This window comes from Sprattus sprattus, assembly GCF_963457725.1.
Source record: "Sprattus sprattus genome assembly, chromosome: 9".
Taxonomy (NCBI): domain Eukaryota; kingdom Metazoa; phylum Chordata; class Actinopteri; order Clupeiformes; family Clupeidae; genus Sprattus; species Sprattus sprattus.
Genome location: NC_137928.1, coordinates 17,223,156 through 17,247,422, shown reverse-complemented (window position 1 = coordinate 17,247,422; position 24,267 = coordinate 17,223,156). Strand labels below are relative to the sequence as shown.

The 24,267-nt window shown below is 42.4% G+C and overlaps 4 protein-coding genes across 4 annotated transcripts; 3 read left to right on the top strand and 1 right to left on the bottom strand.

The window, feature by feature from the left end:
- Positions 1-908: 908 nt before the first annotated feature.
- Positions 909-2,186, top strand: kctd14 (potassium channel tetramerization domain containing 14; the record flags this gene model as incomplete). Its single annotated transcript, XM_080844234.1, has 2 exons — positions 909-965; positions 1,512-2,186. The coding sequence occupies 2 exons, from the start codon at positions 909-911 to the stop codon at positions 2,184-2,186; spliced, it is 732 nt and encodes a 243-aa protein (XP_080700360.1).
- A 1,302-nt stretch (positions 2,187-3,488) lies between these two features.
- On the top strand, positions 3,489-12,456 carry ints4 (integrator complex subunit 4). The gene is made up of 23 exons (XM_080844244.1): positions 3,489-3,574; positions 4,272-4,469; positions 4,563-4,683; positions 4,771-4,877; positions 4,987-5,190; positions 5,277-5,327; positions 5,455-5,543; positions 5,654-5,774; positions 5,914-5,985; positions 6,112-6,286; positions 6,655-6,860; positions 7,071-7,213; positions 7,309-7,424; positions 7,596-7,729; positions 7,842-8,008; positions 10,134-10,227; positions 10,410-10,490; positions 10,606-10,736; positions 10,857-10,916; positions 11,013-11,172; positions 11,422-11,565; positions 11,676-11,796; positions 12,173-12,456. The coding sequence occupies exons 1-23, from the start codon at positions 3,515-3,517 to the stop codon at positions 12,358-12,360; spliced, it is 2,943 nt and encodes a 980-aa protein (XP_080700370.1). The 5' UTR covers positions 3,489-3,514; the 3' UTR covers positions 12,361-12,456.
- Positions 12,457-12,576: 120 nt separating this feature from the next.
- On the bottom strand, positions 12,577-14,254 carry aamdc (adipogenesis associated, Mth938 domain containing). Its single transcript, XM_080844245.1, has 4 exons — positions 14,164-14,254; positions 13,504-13,666; positions 13,308-13,403; positions 12,577-12,900 (listed from the first exon to the last, which is right to left on the bottom strand). Exons 2-4 carry the CDS (start codon positions 13,633-13,635, stop codon positions 12,760-12,762), a joined length of 369 nt encoding a protein of 122 aa, XP_080700371.1. The 5' UTR covers positions 13,636-13,666; positions 14,164-14,254; the 3' UTR covers positions 12,577-12,759.
- A 464-nt stretch (positions 14,255-14,718) lies between these two features.
- Positions 14,719-22,834, top strand: rsf1a (remodeling and spacing factor 1a; the record flags this gene model as incomplete). The annotated part of the gene is made up of 18 exons (XM_080844986.1): positions 14,719-14,872; positions 15,801-15,892; positions 16,030-16,122; positions 16,258-16,463; positions 16,639-16,790; positions 16,975-17,434; positions 17,762-18,656; positions 18,765-18,989; positions 20,103-20,207; positions 20,337-20,416; positions 20,518-20,572; positions 20,678-20,781; positions 20,875-20,942; positions 21,041-21,230; positions 21,453-21,721; positions 21,847-22,029; positions 22,242-22,501; positions 22,748-22,834. 18 exons carry the CDS (start codon positions 14,719-14,721, stop codon positions 22,832-22,834), a joined length of 3,678 nt encoding a protein of 1,225 aa, XP_080701112.1.
- Positions 22,835-24,267: the final 1,433 nt, after the last annotated feature.

Sequence of the window (24,267 nt, the reverse complement as noted above, 5' to 3'; positions counted from 1 at the left end):
CTGGAAAAGGAAATCAGCATCTCCATAAAGCTTGTCAGCAGACAGAAGCGTGAAGTGCTTTAAAATCTCCTGGTAGACGGCTGCATTGACTCTGGACTTGATAAAATACAGTGGACCAACACCAGCAGATGACATGGCAAACCAAATCATCATTGACTGGAAACTTCACACTGGGCTTCAAGCAACTTGGATTCTCTAGTCTTCCTTCAGACTATGGGGTCTTGATTTTTAAATGAATTGCAAAATTTCCACTGAGCACCTGTCCAGTTCTTTTTTTCTCCTTCGCTCAGGGAAGACGCTTCAGACGTTGTCTCTTTATTCTAAAATGTTTAGGTATTGGATTTTTGATTTCCATGACCTGTAAACTGTAATCATCCAGATTTAAACATGCCACTTGATGATATTGTAGAATATATTAAGGTGTGACCTTTTTAAAATTAAATTACAGAAAAATATTTTTTTTTTTTTCACGGATATTAGGATTTTTTTTTTGATGCACCTGTATATTGTCAACGGGGAATCCCTGGGGTTGGGTTTTCGGTGGAAATACTTTCCGTTGAAGCAGGCCTTAAGCCTAAGTGGGAAACCCACTTATAAGAAATAAGATGATTGAATTCACCACGACATGCTGAAAGATGATTAACAGACTTTGGAAAGAATGTTTTAACTATATCTTAACATGGGCTGAGGAACTAGTATTTTAATGCTTGTAAATATCTTCGTTTCAGATTACCAAATTACCAAGTCATTTGTTTCTCATGATCTCATCAAAATGTTTGCCGTGCAACCAGCTGGTGAACAACGGCACTGAAGTCAAACTAGTTCACCTGAAGGCGTGGTTTAGATCCATGGTAGACTGTGCTGCTTCCCATACTAGTTGTCTCAAGCGATCGGTAGAACTTGCGGAAATGAGCCTCCCCGACTACAAATCTGTTGGTAAACCGTCGTCTGCTGATGTGCAGTTGGTAAGAGCTATGTTTTCTTTGAGTGTAATCTGAAATATGATCGTTCTCAACCTTAGTTTAAAAAGAAGATGGACATTTTCAGTTTGAATTAGACTGTCGTTAAGACCTGTAAATAAATGAATAACACCTGTAAAGTAGTGAACAGCTGTTACACACTGCATTTCATGTTAATCTATGTAACATATTTAACGTTAGCGAGTTAGGTCTTCGAGCCAATAATTAGTTTTAAATGCATGGTCCATCGGACCTTTATAGACTTTGTGTACTCTAATCAAAACGTCCATTTCTCTCGATGAGTAATTCAGCCCATATTAGATGAAATACACAATTCTATTATTTTAAGAGTAATATGTCCACTCCATCAGACGTGAAATAAAAAAAAATCCTTGCCTTTCTCTGAAGTAGCCTACTGAACCACCCTTATGAATCATACAGATTGATGACTAGATGCTAGTCAGCCTATCATATTCGACTTAAAAAAAAGAGCTAACAATTGTATCTTTATTTCTAATGTCATAGCAGATTTTTTTTGTTCCTTATTCTTAGCATTCATCTATTGTGCAACTGAACATAGGAGGCCATGTATACAGCACCACTCTTGACACCCTTAGAAAGATCCCCAATTCCAAACTGGCTGAAATGTTCAGGGGTCCTCCCAATCTTAGGACAGATGCAGAAGGACGATACTTCCTTGACCGGGATGGGACACATTTTGGACAAATCCTCGAATACTTAAGAATGCAAACTGTGCCCATCCATCATGTGCAAGAGGTGTATCGTGAGGCTGTCTTTTATGATCTAAAACCTCTGGTGAAGGTCCTGGAGGAGATGCCGCAGCTTTTTGGCGAAACTGTGGGAAGGCAGCAGTTCTTGTCCAGAGTCCCCAACTATCAAGAGAATCTTGAGGTCATTATCCGGGTGGCACGGGCTGAGGCTATCGCTGCTCGCTACTCCAACGTTATCATTTGTGTGCTGAGGTCGGAGGAAATCGTGGCACGATACAATGATGCTATGACCAGCTATAATGCAGAAAAGGAGTCTGTTGTGACCTTTGGTCCATGGAAGTCCCCGGCCACTGTTGAGGAGGATCTGTTGGACTGCATCAAAATGGACATTGAGGCCAAAGGTTATAGAGTTTCCTTCCAGCGTCACAGCACTGACAAAGGTTTCTTATTCAAGAGCTATGACTTCTTCTACAAGCTGACTTTCAAATGGTGGTGAATGGAAGTTCAGCTCCACTGACAGTATTGAGCAACTTAATGGTTACTTTGCTGTAATGTTGAGGTTGGTGATTTAGTCAAGTTAATGAAGTGTGTCAGTTGAGAGATTTGGCTATATTATCTTTTTGACCAATTTTTGATTTTAAACTATTATTCAAGAACAACATGTGTTTGCTTTATCAATGTTTGTGTTTGTTTATATAGCATAATACACCCTTGTCAAATGGTCTTAGGCTCAGCCCATATACCGGTAGCACACGCACATCCACCTTTGTTTAATATTGACATTAGATTGCTGTGTAGATTCATTGAAGTGCATTACTTAAATACCAGACAGCATGTGTATATGGACGATCCAGTTCAAGAAGTCATGAATATGTGGAAATGTTTAAAAGGTTCCAATGAGAAAACTAACACATAAAAGTTCAAGGTGTCCTGATATAAGACATGCATCAGATTTAAGAGGAGTTTCAGTACATCACATGATGATGAATTGATATTCAGACTCTCAGTATGCGATGACATCAGTGTATTGGATTGTATAGGTCTGTTTAAGCACAGTGCTTTGTGTTGTATGTGTAGCATGCTCAAAATCAATAGCTCAGTTGTTTACAATTGTGCTCTGAGTATTTGTACAAAATTTACTTTCAGCAGGCTGTTCAAAACTGGTTAGGATGGATTTTACTGTTCACACATACATTTATCAATAAGAATATTGTGTAAATATTTTCATGCTAAATATTTGAACTGATTGAGACCGAGTGCACGTGAAAATGCTTTCCCACTTTGTACTGCAGGGATTATTTACTCTAGACTCGAATTAATAAACTTATTGCTGCCATACTATTTATAATGTTATGGTTTTTTCTTGTTTGTATTATGGTAAATGTGCCTAGTGTAAATTTACTTTGGCCTGCTGGTGTGAAATTTGTTGTAGATGATCAGTCTGGTGAATTAAGGTTAAATGTTATGCTCTTTATGTTAGGAATAATGCTGTTTTCATTTGTGCCAATAATAGTAAGGTATTAAGGACTAACCATAAAATATATGTTATATACATTTTACTTGGGAAATGCGCCGCATGATCCACCTAATAAAAATGCTTTACTAGTTCACTAGTCAATGAATGTCTGACTCCGAATACGTAGGCCAAAAACATTTGATTAACTGATTTACCGTTCCTGGCCATGCAGTGGCAGTAGTAGCGCTCTTATGAACAACTTTTTGGTCTACGGCAGAACACGCAAGACAAACTGAACGATATTATGCAAATCTCGTTTTGTTACTACAAGGTGTAATTGCAGAGGTCGGCACACTGTTGTCACTCGGATGATGGCAGCTCATTTGAAGAAGCGAGTTTACGAGGAATTTTCCAAAACTGTAGTACAGGTAAGTATGTTGGATATCTGTGAATTGTGTGATTCGAAAAGGAAGCAGTTTGATAAGGAATGTATACGTTAGGTTTGTTGGCGGCGGATTGTGGTATTAGCTAGCTAAGTTAGCTTGCTAGCTACTTACGTGAATTGTTGTTTGCCAGTGTTAACACGGGTGCTAGTTATTACTATATACAACTCTAGTCCCCAGCCGACGAGATACTTACTAGCTAAGTGGAAAGCTATACAAGTTATATTTATTTCGTGAACAAGCGATGCATATTGTAAAAATACCATGATCGATATGAGTTAGCAATAATTGGATAGCTTGCAACTGTTATGTTAGTTAACATTAGTGTCAAGGCAGACAGTAAAGTCTCTTGACATGAGGACATTTCAAAGAATTCAAGAGGCCACAAGAAGAACAGGTGTCCGATAAAGACAGTGACAATGCCAGTGGACAGCAAAGGTCTAAAGTGTTTTTGAGCAGTGAGAAATATAAATCCAGTCTTTCAGCTGGAGTGTCAGACTAGAGTAGGCTACGTGGACAAGTTCTGCTCTGTTCTCTTCCTTGTAATGTGCATACAAAACACGTTGCTATTCAACATCAGTATTCTTCCAATTATCGGTGGTTATGGTCGGGTGAAAAAGAGGTTTTGGAAGCCAGTGTATAAAGACATTAGTTTTTCTCTAATTTACTCTGTTCCTCGCAGCAACATCCCCTCGAAGAGGTCCCAGCTAAAAAGCTTCGATTAACCAAACCCAGCAAGTCTGCTGCGCTGCACTTAGATCTGTGCAAAGCCACCAACTCCACGGATGCACTGCAGTATCTACTACACTTTGCCCGCAAGCCGGTGGAGGTAGAGAGTGTAGAGGGTGTTATACGCATTCTTTTGGAGCATTACTATAAGGTGAGAGGCAAGACTCTACAGAAAGACATTCTCAATCTTTTTAGGGAAAATGTACTGATTTTTACACAAACAATTATATTTTTATATCTTCAGAAGGAGACGGACACTTCGGTGCGGCTGAAGATCGCCTCACTTCTTGGATTGCTGTCTAAAACACAAGGGTTTACCCCTGATTGCATAGTGGATGATGCCATAAGTACACTTAACAATGAGAGTGAGTTGTTTTTTGCTGTATAAACTTTAGTTTTTGAATGTGTTACCGATGTTTTCTTCAGTATGTGTGTAATAATCCACCCTACAGAGTCCCATCAGGTTCTAGCCCAGCTGTTGGACACCCTGCTTGTCATTGGCACCCAGCTTCCAGACAGTGTGGCCATCACCCAGAGACTGATAGAGGTGGCATGCAAGGTATTGTCAATAGTTTGCAAAAATATTATTACTTTGATCTGATGGGGAAATATTTTCTCTTCTTTAGATTTATTATTTTTTGACTTATTCTATGGGATTTTACCAACAGCACCTGTCAGACACTTACTTTGGAGTGAGAAACAAGTGCCTTCAGCTTCTGGGCTGCCTTGGGACTGTGGACAAGCCTTTGACCAAAGACAGTGATGCCACAACTGGACCACCAGGAGCCCCTATCAGAGACGTTCAGAGTGTCATCAGTGATTACTTTGCTGATCAGGATCCAAGAGTGAGGACAGCTGCCATCAAAGCTATGGTAGGACGATACACTGCAATAACATGATGTGCAATTTAGTGCAAATGGAAGATCCTGAATACCACTTTTGTTTTGGTACTCTAAAGTTGCAACTTCATGACAGAGGGATGAAAATTCAGCAGACCATCTATAATCAGGTAAATGACAGTTTAACCTTTACACCCACAGCTGTACCAGAATAGTTTTTTCAGTCATACAGTCATACCCAATTATATATATATAATATATAACCCAGTTGTGTCCTTTTACACCTTTCCATTACAGGCCTGTAAGTTATTGAATGATGACTATGAGCAGGTCCGCTCAGCTGCAGTGCAGATGGTGTGGGTTCTAAGCCAACTTTACCCAGAGAGGTAATATAAAATGATGTCACTGTAAGTCTTCCGTACAACTTTATGACACTGTCAAGTGGAAAACAATAACTTTATTTGTGAATTCCTTATCTCCCAAAACTATGATGCAGCATTGTCCCCATCCCATCATCAAATGAGGAGATCCGTCTGGTGGACGACTCTTTTGGAAAGGTATCCCACATGGTCAGCGATGGATCATGGGTTGTCAGGGTCCAGGCTGCCAAGCTGTTGGTAAGAAGCACATTGTGTCCTCTAACAATGCCATATTTCTGTTAACTTGTTTACTGCTGCAGAGACACTTTTATTCATCAGGGGCATATTATCATCTAGCCAGTGATTATTTCGCAAACCCCTTTGATTCTCCTTACAGGGGTCTATGCTTCAGGTTAGCCCCCACTTCCTGGAACAAACACTAGACAAGAAACTGATGTCAGACCTTCGGGTACGTTGCCATTTATTTACCCCAGGGTGTTTTAAATCGCAGGCCTCATAAAATACAGCACACAGTATGAGATCTCCTTTTGTACGTTTTGAGAAAGCAAAGTGTCTCTCCTCTTAAACCCTCCAGAGGAAGCGTACAGCCCATGAGCGGGCCAAAGAACTTTACGCCTCGGGAGAGTTCTCCTCCGGCCGAAGATGGGCAGACGACGCCCCAAAGGAGAGGGTGGATACCTCCGGGGTGAACCTGATTGACTCAGGGGCCTGTGGTGCTTTTGTGCATGGCCTGGAGGATGAAATGTATGGTGAGTAAGTAGAGCTTATTAAAAAGATGACATTATCTATGACACAATCACAAAACTATTTTGTATGACTAACTATCTAATGACTGGTCCTCCCTTTGATTGTCGTAATTTAACTGCGGCCAAAATTCATTATGGAACCCTGTGTACTTTGAGATTAGATTTTATCGCATGACCGCTTCTGAGCCATAACATTAAATGAAGCAGCTGAGTCTTGAAGGTCAACTGTAAACAGAAGATGAAAGGATTGGGACTCTGCCATTGTGGGCACTATTCGTTGATTCGTTCGAGATTATTCGTTGTAGGTTTGTGAGATGCTAACATTTAATGAATAGCATGACACCAGATTTCCTTTGAAATGTCTCAAACAGAGGTGAGGATTGCAGCTGTGGAGGCCCTCTGCTCTCTGGCTCAGTCCTCTGTCAGCTTTGCAACGAAGTGCCTGGACTTCCTTGTGGACATGTTCAATGATGAGATCGAGGAGGTGCGTCTGCAGTCCATCCACGCGCTCAGGCAAATCTCCACTAACATCACCCTCAGGGAGGACCAGTTGGACGTGGTGCTCGCTGTGCTGGAGGTAAGCCTCAGCTCTGTGACAGAGTACACTGAACTGAGAAGTGTTTTATCTATAACTGTGCAGTGCATGTTGGCTGTGCTACTAAAAGGTCTACACCATTCATCATACATTTTCTGCGCTTGCTTGTAAACAGCTGGTTTCTTTTCTATTTCATGTTGTGTCTCACTCATGAGTTACAGACTAAATAAATGTTTTGACCTTTGAACCCAGGACTCTTCTCGGGACATCCGTGAGGCCTTGCATGAGCTGCTGTGCTACACAAATGTCTCCACTAAGGAGTGTATCCAGCTGGCACTTCTGGAGCTGCTCAAGAATCTCACCAAGTACCCCAGCGACCGCAACTCTGTGTGGAAGTGAGTCTGCATGGCTCACAAGAGGCAGTATCATCTTTTGTTTTCTGGGTGGGCATTCTATTTTTTACCCATTTATCTATTTTACCCTTGTCTAGATGCCTGAGGTTCCTTGGGGTGCGTCACCCTACACTGGTGTTACCTCTTGTGCCTGAGCTTCTAAGCACCCACCCATACTTTGACACTCCGGAACCAGATATGGATGACCCAGCCTGTATCCTTACTGCCTGTACACTGTTGCATACCACCAAAAATGAAGATTTCTAATGTGGCTAGTGGTTACTTTGGGAATGTATGGGAAGTATGACTAAATTCTGTTCTCAGTGACATGTTCCACATCCCTGGAGCTGAATCCGTGGTCTTTTCCCTAATATTCTCTATCAAGATATTGCTGTGCTCGTGTTGGTCTTCAACTCAGCCAAGGCCTGCCCTACCATGTCGGCACTGTTCTCAGACCACACTTTTCGACACTATGCCTACTTGCGAGACAGTCTCTCCCATCTGGTTCCTCAGCTGCGGGTGAGTAAATGCATTTGTCTTTACAGTATTCATCTCTGAGGAATGCTGGATGTACACTTGTGTTGGTTTATGATATTTGGCCTCATCATTTCATGTTCTCTGTGTGCTGCAGCTGCCTGGCAAGAAGCTGATATCTGGGTTGGGTTCAGATGTGTGTGGGCTCGTCTCGGGCAGTGTGGAGTCGGCCCGCCTCTTCTTGCAGGACAGCTTGGCCCGTGTTGGTATGCTCCAGAGCCTGGAGGCGCCAGGAGCCCAGGACCTGCTCGACTTCACCATTAGGTACCAAGAGCATCTATGATACATCTTCTAGCGGGTAGTCATGTTTATTTTGGTAAAGGGCAAGTTTGTAAAACTGAATGGACCAAATTTAGGAAGGATGTCTTTTGTCTTGGCTAATAACACGATGATCAGGAGTTCGAAATGAGTCACCAAATTATGGAGGGTGATTATTCTAGATGCATTTAAATGATATTCATGTGTCTAAGTGATAGTTTAGTTGTCTGAGGGGGCTTATTTAACGGGTGTCTAATGCAGTTGTCTGGGCAGTTGGCAAAATGTATGTGTTGCGGATACTCAAGCGAATATTTGTTCAAAGGAGATAGAAGAACATCGTTGCCACCGACCGGGATTCAGAATAGCCACCGACAGGAGCAATTCGCAGTTAGTGATATACAGTTAGTGATATACATTTCACGCTATATAGGATTTCGAAATAATCATTTTGCTGGCTTCTAAACCTTATAAAATTGTTAAATTGATAAGGTTTATAAATTATTTAATTTTGAACATTTGATCATTGTGCAATTAGCCAAGTTACAGTCGTGGCCAAAAGTTTTGACACAAATTTACATTTTCATAAAGTTTGCTGCTTCAGTGTCTTTAGATATTTTTGTCAGATGTTACTAGGGAAGACTGAAGTATAATTACAAGCATTTAATAAGTGTCAAAGGCTTGTATTGGCAATTACATGAAGTTAATGTAAAAAGTCAATATGTGCAGTTTTGACCCTTCTTTTTCAAGACCTCTGCAATCCGCCCTGGCATGCTGTTAATTAACTTCTGGGCCACATCCTGACTGATGGCAGCCCATTCTTGCATAATCAATGCTTGGAGTTTGTCAGAAATAGTTTCACCAAACTGTTCCTGGATGGTTGGGAGAAGTGGCTCTCGGAGGATGTTTTGGTCCAGCAAGCGCCAGGACCGTCTCCTAAACATGATTCAGCTGCGGGATCGGGTCACCTCCAGCACAGAGCTTGCTCAGGAATGGCAGCAGGCAGGTGTGTGTGTGCATCTCCACGCCCAGTGAGGCGAAGACTTTTGGAGGATGGCCTGGTGTCAAGAAGGGCAGCAAAGAAGCCATTCTCTCCAGGAAAAACATCAGGGACAGACTAATATTCTGCAAAAGGTACAGGGAATGGACTGCTGAGGACTGGGGTAAAGTCATTTTCTCTGATGAATCCCCTTTCCGATTGTTTGGGGCATCTGCAAATAACCTTGTCCGGAGAAGACAAGGTGAGCGCTACCATCAGTCCTGTGTCAAGCCAACAGTAAAGCATCCTTAGACCATTCATGTGTGGGGTTGGTCCTCAGCCAAGGGAGTGGGCTCGCTCACAATTTTGCCTAAGAACACAGCCATGAATAAAGAATGGTACCAAAACATCCTCCGAGAGCAACTTCTCCCAACCATCCAGGAACAGTTTGGTGATGAACAATGCCTTTCCCAGCATGATGGAGCACCTTGCCATAAGGCAAAAGCGATAACTAAGTGGCTCGGGGAACAAAACATTGATATTTTGGGTCCATTGGCCACGAAAACTCCCCAGACCTTAATCCCATTGAGAACTTGTGGTCAATCCTCAAGAGGCGGGTGGACAAACAAAAGAAAACTATTTCTGACAAACTCCAAGCATTGATTATGCAAGAATGGGCTGCCATCAGTCAGGATGTGGCCCAGAAGTTAATTGACAGCATGCCAGGGCGGATTGCAGACGTCTTGAAAAAGAATATTGACTTTTTGCATTAACTTCATGTAATTGCCAATAAAAGCCAGTGACACAATGTTTGTAATTATACTTCAGTCTTCCATAGTAACATTGACAAAAATATCTAAAGACACTGAAGCAGCAAACTTTGTGAAAATGCATATTTGTGTCAGTCTCAAAACTTTTGGCCACGACTGTACATGTGGAAAGCTAAGTCAAGAGGACATTCTACTGACTGTTCGTCTATGTGTACTAATGCTTAGTACATTGAGCCGATGGAAATGTCATTTCATTCAATATCATGCCTTGTGTGTGTGTTGGGTTTTTGAATGGCAAATAAAGCTACCCTTCATCATGTGTTATGTTTTTTGTAATAACAACCTAACTGCTCACATGTTTGGTTGGTGCTGGTTTTGGTTCCAGAGATCTTCAGCGGCTGGGGGAGCTGCAGACTGAACTAGCTGGCTCTGCAGACTTCTGTGCCACCTACCTGCGCTGCCAGCTGCTGCTTACAAAGGTTGGCATACCACCACCCAGCAACTCCCACATTTGGGGGTCTGATGCTTTGAATGATGTATTGATGTTAAGAGCTGCAATATGTTGATATGATCAAATGTAATTCCTAGTTCTCAGTAATCGTTTTTTCTGTGATCATATAGCTGCAAATGTGCTGACTTATGTGTGTGTGTGGTAAACCAGGCCCTGCAGGAGAAGCTGTGGAGTATGGCTGTTCCTCTGTGCCTAAAGCAGAATGCAATGGCATCAGCTGCTGTTAAACAGGTGAGGGTCTAGAATATTCTCCAAACACATATATGAAAACATGATGTAAAGCTTAAACGTTTTGAATTCAATGGTGTCTATTGAATTCATCCTGTGGGTCATTGTGTTGTGTCAGATCCTCGAAGAGACATATAAGCTGGAGTTCCTGTACAGCGGACTGGAGACGCGGCAGGTGGCCACCATTCACCATGTCCGCCTGCAGGCCAAAGCCTTACAGCTGGTCCTGACTGCCCGTACCAAACGAGGGTTAGGCCTTTTTAAAGACTCTTACTCAGCTATGCTCTTACACACACTCATATTCCTTTAATAAATGCCATCACTGTCCTACTCTGAGATGATGAAGATTTCTTATTATCTCTGCTGCAGGGTTGACCCCCTCATCAGTGTCTGTGAGAAGTTCATCCAGGAGGTGGAATCTTTCCAGAGGTATTACCATGATCACCACAACAATACATTGTTGATATTGTAGTTAAATTTGTTCACACATTTTATAATGTTGTCTTCTCTTGCCTTTTGCGACAGGCTCTTTATGTCTGAGCTGTCCCACTTCCAGGACAGTTTTGTGGAGAAGCTGCTGGAGCTGATGCCCAGACTAGTGGCCTGTAAGCCGCTGGACCTGGTGAAGATCCTCCATACCACCCTCAGGCAGAGTGGCTTCCTGCATCTCAAAATCCCTGAGCAGGTCCATATTTACACACACATTTAACCATTTATATCATTACAACTTAAGATATTGGTCTTAACCAGGGTCAGAAACTAATAAGGAAAGGGGGCAAAATATTGCCCGAAAGACATGAGTTCTGCACATGATCTAAGCTCTATCTACAGTTGGTTGAGTTCATGCATGTGTGTTTTTTTGGGATTGGGACTTCAAGGAAATTCTGGAACACAGGTTTTAATGACTTGTCTTTGTCTAATCTGGTCCTACCAGATCCACCGCGCCTCTGCCATCATCATCGAGCCAACAGGAGAGTCAGACAACCCGCTGCGTTTCACAACTGGACTGGTGGTAGCCCTAGACATTGATGCCACGTTGGAGCATGTGCAGGACCCTCAGAACTCAGTCAAAGTCGAGGTCAAGGCTCACCTCCCTCCCTTCCTTCCCTCATTTTCTGGACAAATCATCTGTTTCCTTAATCCTCTGGTCTGTAAATCCCAACTCAACTGCATTGCATGTCTCTATAGGTGTTGTATCCAGATGGACAGGCCCACATCATTCATCCCAAACCTGGAGACTTCAGGCACCCTGGGCCTGGGCGTGTCCGCCTCATCACCCAGGTGTACCTCTCCCACTCTGCCTGGACAGGTAAAGACCTCCAACGGCAGTGTGTCTCAGGAAGAGCTGGTTCATGTGTGTGGTACATGGGCCCTAGTGCTCATATGAGTCCTGGCAGTGTCTCCCTTGCTGGATATAAATAGACTTGCACTGTTTCCAGGAAGGCAGATCTGTGGCCTTCTGCTCTTGTTTTTGTGTAAGTTTGAAGAAAGTAGCCAGAGATCTATTCAGGCATGTCTTCCAAACTCCCTACAGCTGCATAGGGCAGTAGATAAGTGTGAAAGGCATCACATCCAGACTGGAAAATGCCCAAGGTGTTGTTGTTGTACTAATTCTGCATCAGTACTTTTGACCATAGGAAACAGTTTGTTTCTGTCATAATCTTAATTGTATTTTCTTCTTTCAGAACCCTGTCAACTTCAGGTGAGGTTATTGTTGGCCTACAGCTCCAGCACCAGCAAGCAGTCCAGCCCTAAGCCTGCATGGAATGAGAGCACGGAGGGGCTTCCTCAAGCTGAGAGTTCCATCGAGGGCACAATACCTCTCAGCAAGCCTGTTAAGGTGTTCATCATGCCCAAACTGGCCCGCCGCTGAAACCTGTGACTCTGAGCTGAGATTCAGCTGGGACAATAAACTAGAGACAGCTGGGTTTTTGAGAAACACTCATGAAACTCAATGGACAAATACAGCTGTGCTTAATTGCACTGGCATCCCCTTAACGCGTGTAGTTTTTTTTTTAAAAGCCTTTATAGATGTTTCATTTTTATATCGCTGCAATAGTAGCCTTTGAATCAATGGTCAAAGTCAAACTGCACAAAATAAGATTTTTATCTGTTAACTGGTCAAATAAACAAGTACAGTAAAACTTTTTTCTGAAGACAAGGCGCCAAGTAACTTTCAAGAGGTTGTCAACAGTTCCTCAGATTGTGAGGGAAATCACAGGCACTGAGATGTGGTGATGTTGGCAGCAGCAGGGGTATTTTGGTGATGTAGTCAGCAGGTGGAGTGAAAGACTCCTCCAACCTTCACTCCCTGCCCAGCCAGGTTGTTGTACTCCTTCACAGCCTTCTCGGTCTGGAACACCCTCACATCCACCCCGTTCTGCTTCACATAGTCCAGGGTGCTTGATGGCACCTACAGCCGAATGAAAAACAGTTCATGGAATTCACTGAAACTAGATGAGGTGGTAAGTTGCTATGTTTCATATGGTTTCAAAAAAGTGCTGAGCTCCTGCAAGGGATTTCAATGCATCCAGTTCTGCAATGTTTTTTAGTTTTTTTTTTACGGCATCCAGTTTGTGATATTTTTATTTGAAATACTTTTTTAGGCAGGTCTATATTTTATTAAAATTAAGAACCGTTTGTGTTTGATGCATCTCAGCAAAATCACTTAATATCTTGGGTACACACAAATATTGCAGATATAAGGTAATATACTGGCTTTATCTAGCACGACACACATACATACATACATACATACATGATCCTACGGAATGCACAATTTATCACAAGTCACATTTAATCACTTAAGTCAGTCTATACCTGCAGTGCTTCGTTCATGCCTCTGCCAATCACCAGTGTCTCCACTCCCTTCTTCAGGATCTCCTCAAGATCAGCAGGTTGGACACCTGGGAAGTGCTGGGCAGGGAACAGCTGTACTTGTAGATCATGTTCAAAACCGTACGGTAGAAAGTGCGCTTTATATCACAGCTGTTATATATAAATGCATACAACTCACATCTGTCCCGGTCTCCCTCCAGTCCCATGCACGACTCCCTCCAGGCCATATTTTGCAGTCTTTGTAGCCTGTGGAGCAACCCTTTACCTTCATGTGTCCCCAAGAGACAGACGCTATCTCTGGAGATGACATTTGACAAGGTGTAGCCTACTGATGCTATATCCTGGAACAAGTGAAAGTGCAAAGGAGAAATAGATAAGGGTTACAGTCAGGCAACCTCATAGGAGCGTGAGTTACTCGTTATTTACCAGTTTAAGTCAGTATCTACGACGTTGTAGGCAAGTGGCTTGCTTTATACTATTATCTACTTAATTATTTCACAGAAAAAGTTTTTATGGGATCAACTCACCCAAATGTGTAAAATAACGTTAGCCTTCCAGATACAAACTGAAAGATCCAGTCGCATAACGGCAGTACATTTACGGTGCACATTTTTGCCTTTAGGATAGGACATGTATTGGAATTGGACAACACCATTCGACTGGCAGCATTTACTGCAAATAACTTAATTTGAGAAGCCATGACCTATCGTAACACGATCTGGTTACTTCGACTACACAAAATTCATTACGCATGGGCTGTTTACTGTGAAAGTGCCGTGTCCGTTTGCTTCCATAACAAAAGTGTAATTGGTCAATTAATTTATTAATTAGGCTGTACCTGGAGAAAATCCGATCGTTGACCATTAAATAGTTTGTCTCGAAAGCTGATCGTTAGAGAGTACTTTCACCCCTGCTGAAAAATCGTCATATGACAACAAAGGCTGTTCATTGACGAACACACCCACCCAGCAACGTCAAGTGCTGCAAGCCAATCACGTTGCGTTTGACCGGCCCAACACTAACACAGCCTGTGGGAGTCAGCATGGATTTTAATCTACCTGACCTGCTCTGTCAATAGCAGCGTCACGATTATTACTGTTCATATACATAGCAAAATAAAAATGTATGTGGAATGCTACGTTAACCTCAAGAAACAGAGTTTGTCTATTGCTACATTTTCACATATTCTACCCCCATATCATCCGTAGTGAAAGGGCTTGGATGCTTATTAGCTATCAAACATTCTCAAGTTATTAAAAACTTGAATCGCCAGTGGTTCTGGTGGTCTGTAAACCCACTGATAACGAATGATGCTATTCTGGCGCAGTGAATTGTGGGCAGTTCTCGGTCCTCCCAACTTCTGTTTCATCCTACTGACTACCCTATTGGAAAAATGGCTGATCCGGTGGCAGTAGCGGGTTCTTCCCCTGGTCTCTGCCCGAGCTTTGCTGTCGTCTGTTCATTCTTGGATCGTTACGGTGCGGCATTGGACTTACCTGAACTGACTTTCCCACAAATGGAACGATACCTACAGGAGACATCGACAGGTAATTGTTATCTGCGACGTTCTGGAAAAGGGGTCTCTCCATCACCATCATGCTCTAACGTTAACGTTACTGTAGCGAGCTAGCAGCCAGAGCATAGGATGTTTTGATACTGTGTAAGGAGTGTTAAGTCTCGCTCTTTATATAAATAGCGCCACTGAAAGTCAGGAATCGGATATTTAACAGTATATACAATAATACATGAGTCAAAGTGGTCGTCATCTTCTAGCAGTGTGGTCAAAAATTTGTCAGGTGTAATTTTCCATTGTAGCTTGTTTTCCCTGATAACTCGTGGATCAAATTTACAGTAGCCTCTACAATGTAACGTTAGCGTACATAAGCGATCCTGCATCTCATTTTGGAAACCTTTTATTTATTTGGATTAGTTTGTGTGATGGTGGGTCACATCATAACTGTTCCTAGAATATTCCAATATTAAGCATAGCCTATGGTTGGGTAAAATTTTGACAAATAGTGGTTCACTGTCAAATAGTGTTTGCGCGTGCGCACAACATACTACCAAACTTCCTGTTAGCTGCACTGTCTCACATTCAAGCTATGCAACTGTACTGTACTAGACAATGATTGCCCCATGGTTGACCTGCACACACTCAGTGATGTGACAGTATACTGACACAAAGTTCACAATTTCAAAATATATCAAGTGAGACATTTTCATTAGTGTTTACGTTGTGACGCTGAGGTACCAGCATACAGAATACCATAAGTATTGCTAGCTAAACTAGCTCGTGCTATAACGACTTTGCTTCTGAATTACTTCAGGCCACTATTTCCAAATCGGGCATATATATATAGACTTTGAGCTTGTTGGTAAAATTATCCTATAAAGTCGTTGGCTTTTTGTAGTCTTTTGCATGTCCCTTGCACACTGTTTAAAGTGCCAATTAATGACTTTGATTGCACAATTTAGTCCCCAAGCCCCTTGTTGAACTCCATGTGAAACTTCTAAGGAAGATTGGCAAGTCAGTCTCGCCAGATAGATGGGAAAAGTACTTGGTGAAGGTGAGTGACACTGTCAATTGACAATCAGAATGACTGATTATGGTGAATTTGCATGCGCACCCAGATGTGGGAGTTACTGCGTACTTGTAATTCTACAAAAGGCTGACATTTCAATACAGTATGTCTATCTAATTAAGGTTTGCCAGGAGTTCAACTGTACGTGGGCATGGGAACTTGAAAGAAAAGGATATTCCCAGATGACTGTGGAATCCAAGACTGGAATCCTAAAGGTATGGAGTTATAGATGATTTGCCTTTGTTGCACTAGAAGAATTGATGTTGGGTGTCTTCATTTTGTATGCTGTTGCACCGCAAGTCAATTCCCAAACTGCAGCATCTCTTATCTCTTTATTTTGTTGTCTTCAGTACTTATGTGAGTGCCAGTTTGATGACAACATCAAATTCAAGACATCAGTCAATGAGGAGGAACCAGACAGGATGAGAGTGCTGCCAATCGGCAAAGACAGAGAGGGTCTCATGTACTGGTTCCAGCTTGACCAAGACCAGAATGTTCGTGTTTATGTGGAAGAGCAAGATGATCTGTATGGGGCCACCTGGAAATGCGTTGTCAGGTAAGATTTATCAAGGCATTTAATGTGTTATCTGATTCAAAACAGTAATACATATTCTCCAACTGTAATACATTATGATGTATTGATATTGATACCACTTATAACACTGATTGGAATAGGTGATATATATCTTACTATTAACATGTAAAACCAAAAATATGAATCTGTTTAACAGGAACCGAAATGATTTGGCGCAGACCTTGGAACTGCTCAAGGGTCAGATTGAACCTGGGCGTACTGACCAGGAGCAACGTGATGGTTCCATCTGTGCAAGCCCTGTGCCAGAAGATGATGAGAATGATGGAGACAATGAAGAGAATAAGAAAGGTAATTAAAAAAGTGATGAAATCGTTTATGATGGCCTTATTTTGTCTGGAAGACCAAACAAGTCTGTAAATATGTATCTTTAGAGGGTCTTAGTAAAATGATAATTGAAAAATAATTAACCTTAGATATCATCATAAACAATAAGCAGACTTAATGGATTAATACAAAATGTATTCTTTTTAAGGCTTGGTAGAGACCCAGAACAAAGAAGGCTCTACTGATGGTCCAAAAAGCAAGGAAACAGAGAAAGCCAAGCCTCCAGTATTAAAGGATGGAAAAGAAGGACAGAAGGATCGAAATGAGAAGTTGAAGAGCAGTGTTGAAAAAGAAGAAGAAGAAAACATTGAGATGGAGATGAAAGTTATAAATAAAACAGAGGTTAAGTCAGAGGAAAAGCCTGTTATAGACAACCGGGTCAGCACCATTATGACTCTGGTCAAAGAGGAACCTAAGGACTCAGAGGTAGCATGGAACGCTGTTTCTGTTGTCATGGCACCAGGTTCTGTAAAACAAGAAAATAGTGTAAAGGCAGAGGTGCGAGAGGAGACAAGTGAAAGGACACTGGAAGAAATGGAGAGGGCCTTAAAGAATGACCAGCAAGCCAAGATGCCTCTGAAGAAGAGAGAGTTGAAATTGAGTGAGGGGTTTGGGAACAACCTAAACAGTAATAACAATCATCACTCTAGTAACAATAGCCTAAACAATAATGGCACCTTGAGCTCTGGTATTATTGTCCGCAACCCTTCTGTCTTAACCTCCAACGGACCATGGCCTTCAAGGGAAGAGGCCCCAACTAGTGAAGAAGAAAGGACAGTGGTGTCCAGCACTGCCTTAGATGCCACAGGCACAGGAATAAAGAGAGAGGCTAGGCTTGATCTATGTAATGGAGAGACGGCTCCAGCACGAAACTTAAGTCAAAACTTGAGAGAGCACTGTGTGAGTGTTGGTGTGATAATGGGTCCATTGGACAGAAATAAGTCATTTGTAGAGCAAAATGTCCCAATCGTTGAGGACAAAAATGGACTAGCTGGAAACTTCATTAAGACTATACCAAGCTGCAACAAAGAGGGCAAGGAAGACTCTACTGCCCAACATGAGAGAATTCCTAGTCCTGGGACTGTGCGTCAGTCTGTGCTTGTAAGGAAAGCCACAACGCTTGAGGACCTAGCAACAATATTTCCGAAGACCTCTGAAGGCCAAGTAACCAGCACACCTGAGAGTGACCTCAGTGCAGTGAGAGGAAACGAGCTTGGTCAAAGAAAAGAGGAATCTTCCAGCTCAGTGAACATATCACAGTCTGCTGAGGAAGCTATAAACGAAACCCCTAAAGAGACCAACCCTCTGACCATTGAGGGATCTGCTGGGTGTTCTGGAGCTGAAGAGGATATGGATGAAGAAGAGGAGGAGGAGGTTGACATGACGGTAGGAAAGGGGCCTAGGAAGGACAAAAATAAGATCACAGAGGATGTAGATGGGAGTCCCCGAGCTTTTTCTAAAGATTCAGAGAGCGGAAGCAGTGGGGATGACGGATCAGAACCAGAGGGCACAGATGAAGTGTCCTCAGAGATCCAGAAGGAGGGCATTCGCCTGAAGATTAAGATCCCAATGCACCGGAGGACACCGGAGTTCCAGAGGGAGAGGGAGCAGGAGCAGGACGACTCCAGCAATGGGCACTCCCTACGACGCTCAGCACGAATCTGCCGACCAAGCACTAAGCTTGCAGAGATTCAGGACGGGAGACAAGAGAAGAAGTCCCCTGGAGCTCAAGAGGATAAAGAGCCCGGAGACAGTGAAGTGAAGAAAACTTGTCATAAGAAAGAGAACCCCCGGAAAGCGGACTCTGACGGGCAAAACAAACCTGGAAAGGTTAGCATTAAATAATTTGGTATACTGCAATAGATTGTTAAGGTGTAAAGTGTTGTTTTACTTCTTCAACACTTTATCATGTCATTTATGTGCACCTCTTCCTTCCAGGTGCGAAGGCGACATAGACGGCCTAGATGGTCCAACCCTCGGTCAAAGGGTCGTAAAAAGGGGCTTGGTGAAGGGGAGGAAGGGCTGGAAGAGAGGAAGGTTAAAGAGGGAAATCAGGAGAATTATCAGTCTGACAGGGAACGAAACCACAGTGACTCTGAGGCTGCTGAGATTCCCAATGATGACCCCTGCAGTCACTGTGGCCTCTCCAATCATCCAGAACTGGTATGTCAGTGAATAATGTCTTGGCAGGATAAATGTGGGTGTGTGCAAAATACAGTTTTGAGAGTTTTATGGAAATGGTGGGTGGAGTAAGAAAAAGCTGTACTCAGGTAAAAGTATTCTTACTTTATTATAATAATAATGACTCAGGTAAAAGTAGAAGTACCCATCAAAATGCTGACTTTAGTAAGAGTAAAAATTAGTCTCATAAAATAACTACTCATACTTCATATGATGATATATTTTTTACACCAATTCGGCATGTGTACGATATCCAAATGTTGCCCAAAATTTAAAATTTAAAAATGATTGTCTAATAGACACAACATATCAGCCATCTGGATATTCAAGGACTAAATAACATTCCTCCGAATTGAAACATTTTAAATGGTTGGTTGGACTTTATAACATTGATGTATAGCCTCTCCAAAAGTGACAGAAACGACTCAGCAGAGCAATGACAAATGAACACTTTGCTAACGTTGCGTTATCTACAGTTATAGTAACTAAGATCAAGGTAAATCCAATATTATATATGTTATACATTTATATGTACCACAATACCATGAGCCACGTTAACTTTAATAACATCATTCTAATGTCAGCATTATGTTACCTTGAATAAAGAGCGGATTATGATCCATTTTAACTCTTAAACAGTAACTTAACATTAGCCTATCTCACTTCTGGTGACTAGCTGGCTCTCAACATGATGTTATATTAGGCTAACAAACACAACAGCAAAAAACAACTGAGCATCTTTACGTGCAAAAGGTTATGATTTGTAGCTCCTCATGCAGCCTGCATCCACCGATTTCTACTCAGAGAGTTTTTTTTTACTTCCAAAGATTTCCATTGTCAAGTGTACTGGTTCACTGTAGCTGTGGCATTGGTCAGAGGCAAAAGCAAAGTTGACTTTGTAAGCTAGAGGTTGTGCGAGTTTTAATGAAAATGATTTCATATAAAAGTAGCAAGACTTAAGTAGCCTTTAATCATAAAAGTGCTTGACCTAGACTCCTATATAAGATCAATCTATTGGGAAAACAGAGTAGACGTAACTACCGACCTCTGTTGAAGTGTGATGTTGTTAAGGTTAACATTATTATATCTCTGCAGATTTTGCTCTGTGACCTTTGTGACAATGGTTACCACACAGCCTGCCTAAGGCCCCCCCTCATGATCATCCCTGATGGAGAATGGTTTTGCCCCCCATGTCAGCATGTAGGTGGTTCTTATTTTTAAAGCCATGCATTCAGAATCTGAATGGGTTTTTGTTTGTGTTTGTTTGCCATGTATAATTATTTATGGTGATGGTGCTTAATGTTACTTTTGCCCTCTTTTCCACATTAGAAACTGCTGTGTGAGAGGTTAGAAGAACAGCTCCAGAATCTCGATACTGCACTGAAGAAGAAAGACAGAGCGGAGCGGAGGTTTGGTTCTCTTCTCTGTCCTTGATATGCAGTATGCAAAGGATATACACTGTCATATGCCACGGTCAGCTCCTAACCTCTTCTCCATCCTGTCAATCTAGGCGAGAACGGCTGGTGTATGTGGGCATCAGTGTAGAAAACATAATCCCTACACCAGTAAGTGCCCATGTGTTAAGACGGTGTTCATGTTGACCATAAACTGCCATTACCATATTTTCTTCTTGTCATTTCCACTTGTCTTTGTATATTCTCTCTCAGCAGGACGGTGATGCTGAGGAGGAAAAAATTGAAAAGAAGAAGAGTGCGAAAAAAAACAAGAATCTTGAGAGGAGATCGACAAGGACTAGGAAGTCCATCAGTTACAGGTGCTTCTAGTTTCTGTTCCTTGGTCTTCCAGCATCGTTATGAAGTGTTGAAATGGAAATGCATTTTGTAATGGTGGTTGTGTCTGTCGTTAGGTTTGATGATTTTGATGAGGCCATTGATGAAGCAATAGAAGAGGAACCTGGGGAAACAGATGTCCAAGGTAGGCGGGTCATCTCTGCTTGTGCCATAATTGTGTTTCTCTGTGTTCTGCTACTGTATAAAAGGATAACGTCACACTCTCATGTCCACACTAAATAGGTGCCAGTCGAGGCAAAGACATGGCAACCATCACAGGCCAGCAGAAGAAGGAGGAAGGGAAGGACAACAAGCAACCAGCCAAACCCGCACCAGCACCTCGCAGGAAGAAGCGCCGGCGACTCAATGACCTGGATAGTGATAGCACAGTAGACGAGGAGGAAAGTGAAGACGACTTTCACCTCAGCAGCAGGTAGACTGACGGGACAACACTTGACACCAACTAGAGTTCTATTTCATCAGGTGTTAAGAGAGGAAACATTTCTCACCATTGTCATGTATTGAAGTAATCTATAGATGGAGTATGTTTATAACCATGTACTTTAGTTTGGGGTGATTTAAACACTTCAGTCTTGGAGGTGCTTGTTGCAGATTTAACATTTTTGCTCTTCTCTTTGTGAATGTGTAACTCTAGTGCCGAGGAAGAGGAGTTTGTGGTGTCGGGCGATGAGGCAGGCAGTGATGGTGATGCCGGCTCCAATGACTGCAGTGACTCGGGCAGCACAGCCAGCAAACCAAGGCAACGGCGGTCCAGGAGAACAGCCACCCGGGGCCAGGTCCAGAAAAGCAGAACCAGGGGCAGGAGTGGGCGCAGACCACTATCCAAGAAGAGAGTTGGCTTGTCTGATGAAGATGATGAGGAAGAACTTGTGAGTGATGAGGAAGAGGAGGAAGAGGAGATGGGTATGTTTACCTTGATAACTGACATTCAAGTGATTTGATGCATTACTCAGCATGATGCTGTCCTAAAGATCCCAGTGTCCAACACTTTTCCCTCTACCTCGCTCTCCCTCTTTCTCTTGCTGTAGAAACGGAGCGTTCAAGTGATTTCAGCGACAGCGATGTGGACACTCAGAGGCGACGCTCACGGCGGAGCCAGAGGATGCAGGTGAACTACTGTGAGACATCTGAGTCGGAGGGCTCGCAGAAAGGCACAAAAAAGGACAAGCCCCACCTGCACCGTCGACGCCTGACAAGCTCAAACAGCGAGGGTGAGTTTGTGTCTGTTGTCATGGTTACCATTAACGATGGAAATAGTCAGTAATAGTTTGTTTTGAAAGGAACTAGTGAAAGAGAAATTTTAAAAAAATCGTGTTAAAAGGGTTGGCAATTTGCCAGCATGTATGTAGTCTAGAATTTTTTTTTGTATTGATATAAACTAGTGACTAATTGGATGTCGTTCCTTTTATAACCAATATCAAAGGTTCTGAAGAAGAAAAGGAAAAGGAAAAGGAGAAGGAGAAGGAGAAGGAGAAGGAGAAAAGGAGAAGAGACAGAAAACGGGAGTCTTCACGGGAAGACTCCAGGAGGCTTCAGCTAAAGCGTCGGAGAGACTCGACTGATGAAGAAGCCAACAGCGGGGAGGATGACTCGGACGATGAGTCAGAGGAGGAGCGCCCAGTCCGCAAAAGGCTGAATCGAATCGAGTCGGAGGACGAAGAGGGGGAGGAGGACAAGAGGGAGGTGGAGGACAAGGAGGACAAGGACAAGAGAAAGGAGGAGGACAAGAGGGAGGAGGAGGAGGAGGAGGAGGAGGAAGAAGAGGAGGAAGAGGAGCCAGAGTCGAAAAAATCACCAAGTGTTGTGACAAATGCCAGCATGCTGTCACCGAGCAGACACAGAGCCACCGCTGGACTTAAGAGTGGAGGTGCTGGCCCCCTGGCTTCCAAAAACAATGGCTCAAGCCGGCACAATGGTCTGGCCTCGCAGAGGCCCTCCACTCAGGATGAAGAGGATGAACTCTACGGGGTCACCGACATCGTGCACTTCGTTTTCAACAGCGAACAGGCATTGTGACATGTCCGCCCAGCATGATCATCCGTGTTCTCTTTTGCCTTTCACCAACTCCCAGCCTTTTTAACTTAACTGGGTGTACCACGTTTGTTGCCATCAGTTCACCTGGTTTTTAGCTGTCTTTGGACCAAACCACGAATCTACTGATAATGCTATCACTAGATGCGTTCTAACTTGTGTGTTGTTTGTGTGAAAGTGATGTATGAGTGCTCTCCGGTCCTCAGCTTCATACCATAAAGCATGCACTTTCAGACGAGCAGTTGTAGTTTCTGGACTTCTGTGGACATAAAAACAATAAATGGCCCTCCCCCACATGTGAAAGCACTTCGTTAAATGTAAGGCCAGTCATTTGTCGTCTGTGTAGCAGAGGCTGACTCTGTCCAGTAGAGACACGCTGTAGATATGCTGTATATATTCAGCTTGTGCTGTAACGTGTTCATCAGAAAGTTATGTTCTTGGAAGTTATTTTTTTTTGTGTCTGTCCTTGTAAAAAAAAATATATTTTATATGAGAGAGGAATATGGTCGTGGTGGAAGCTGAAGACTATAGGATGCACAGAGGTCCCTGTATGATAAAACTACATTCAGATGATCACTTGGAGCTGAATTCTCATTGGTCCAGTCTTGAATCATATTAGAAAAGGATTGGCATAGTCACATCAGACCTGTAGCACACCAGTATGGTACATTTATTGGCATATTTTAGATAAAAAAAAATTAACTTGTTTGAAGACATAATTTAGTTTGTTAAAAATTTTCTACAAAAATATAATCTAACGGAAAGTTGCAACTATCAGGTTTCCATTCCACCAAGCCGATCTCATGTGGTTTAAAGCAGTTTAATTTTTTTAAATCAACATGCAGAGTATGTATGGACAGTGAAATTACTTGAAAATTGTTACTTAGGACTTAGTCATATCACAGACTTATGTGAATTTAAACAGGTCCTGCTAATAAAAAACACCTTAGTTGCTGAACTCTTTGGAAGAGCTGTTACAGATTTTAGGGTGCACTTTAACTGTGTGGCAGAAGAATTTGTGAGAAAAGTTAAAACTGAATCTGAAATGCACTTTCATCCAAGCACCTTCTGAGTCATGATGCTACACAGAGTTGTCAAACTACAATTTCAAAAATGCTTTATGGTCCAAAGCTTTGTTGTGCCCTTTCATCCCTGGATTGTTACACCTTGTTCTGGAAGGTTTCTTTTCAAAACGCTATTCAGTGCAAACCTTGCCTCATTCAAATCTCTGACAGCAAGTTCATTTAGCACACGTCACTATAATGGTTGCCTTTGCCTGCTGTTAGCTAACATGCCATCTGATTTAGTTCAGTTCCTCATACTTGTTTAGTTACAATCCAGTCCAGCTCAGACTAATAAAACAAAATAAAAAAAACTCAACTCCCTCTCTATATTGTGTGTATAGTTAAAATAAATTA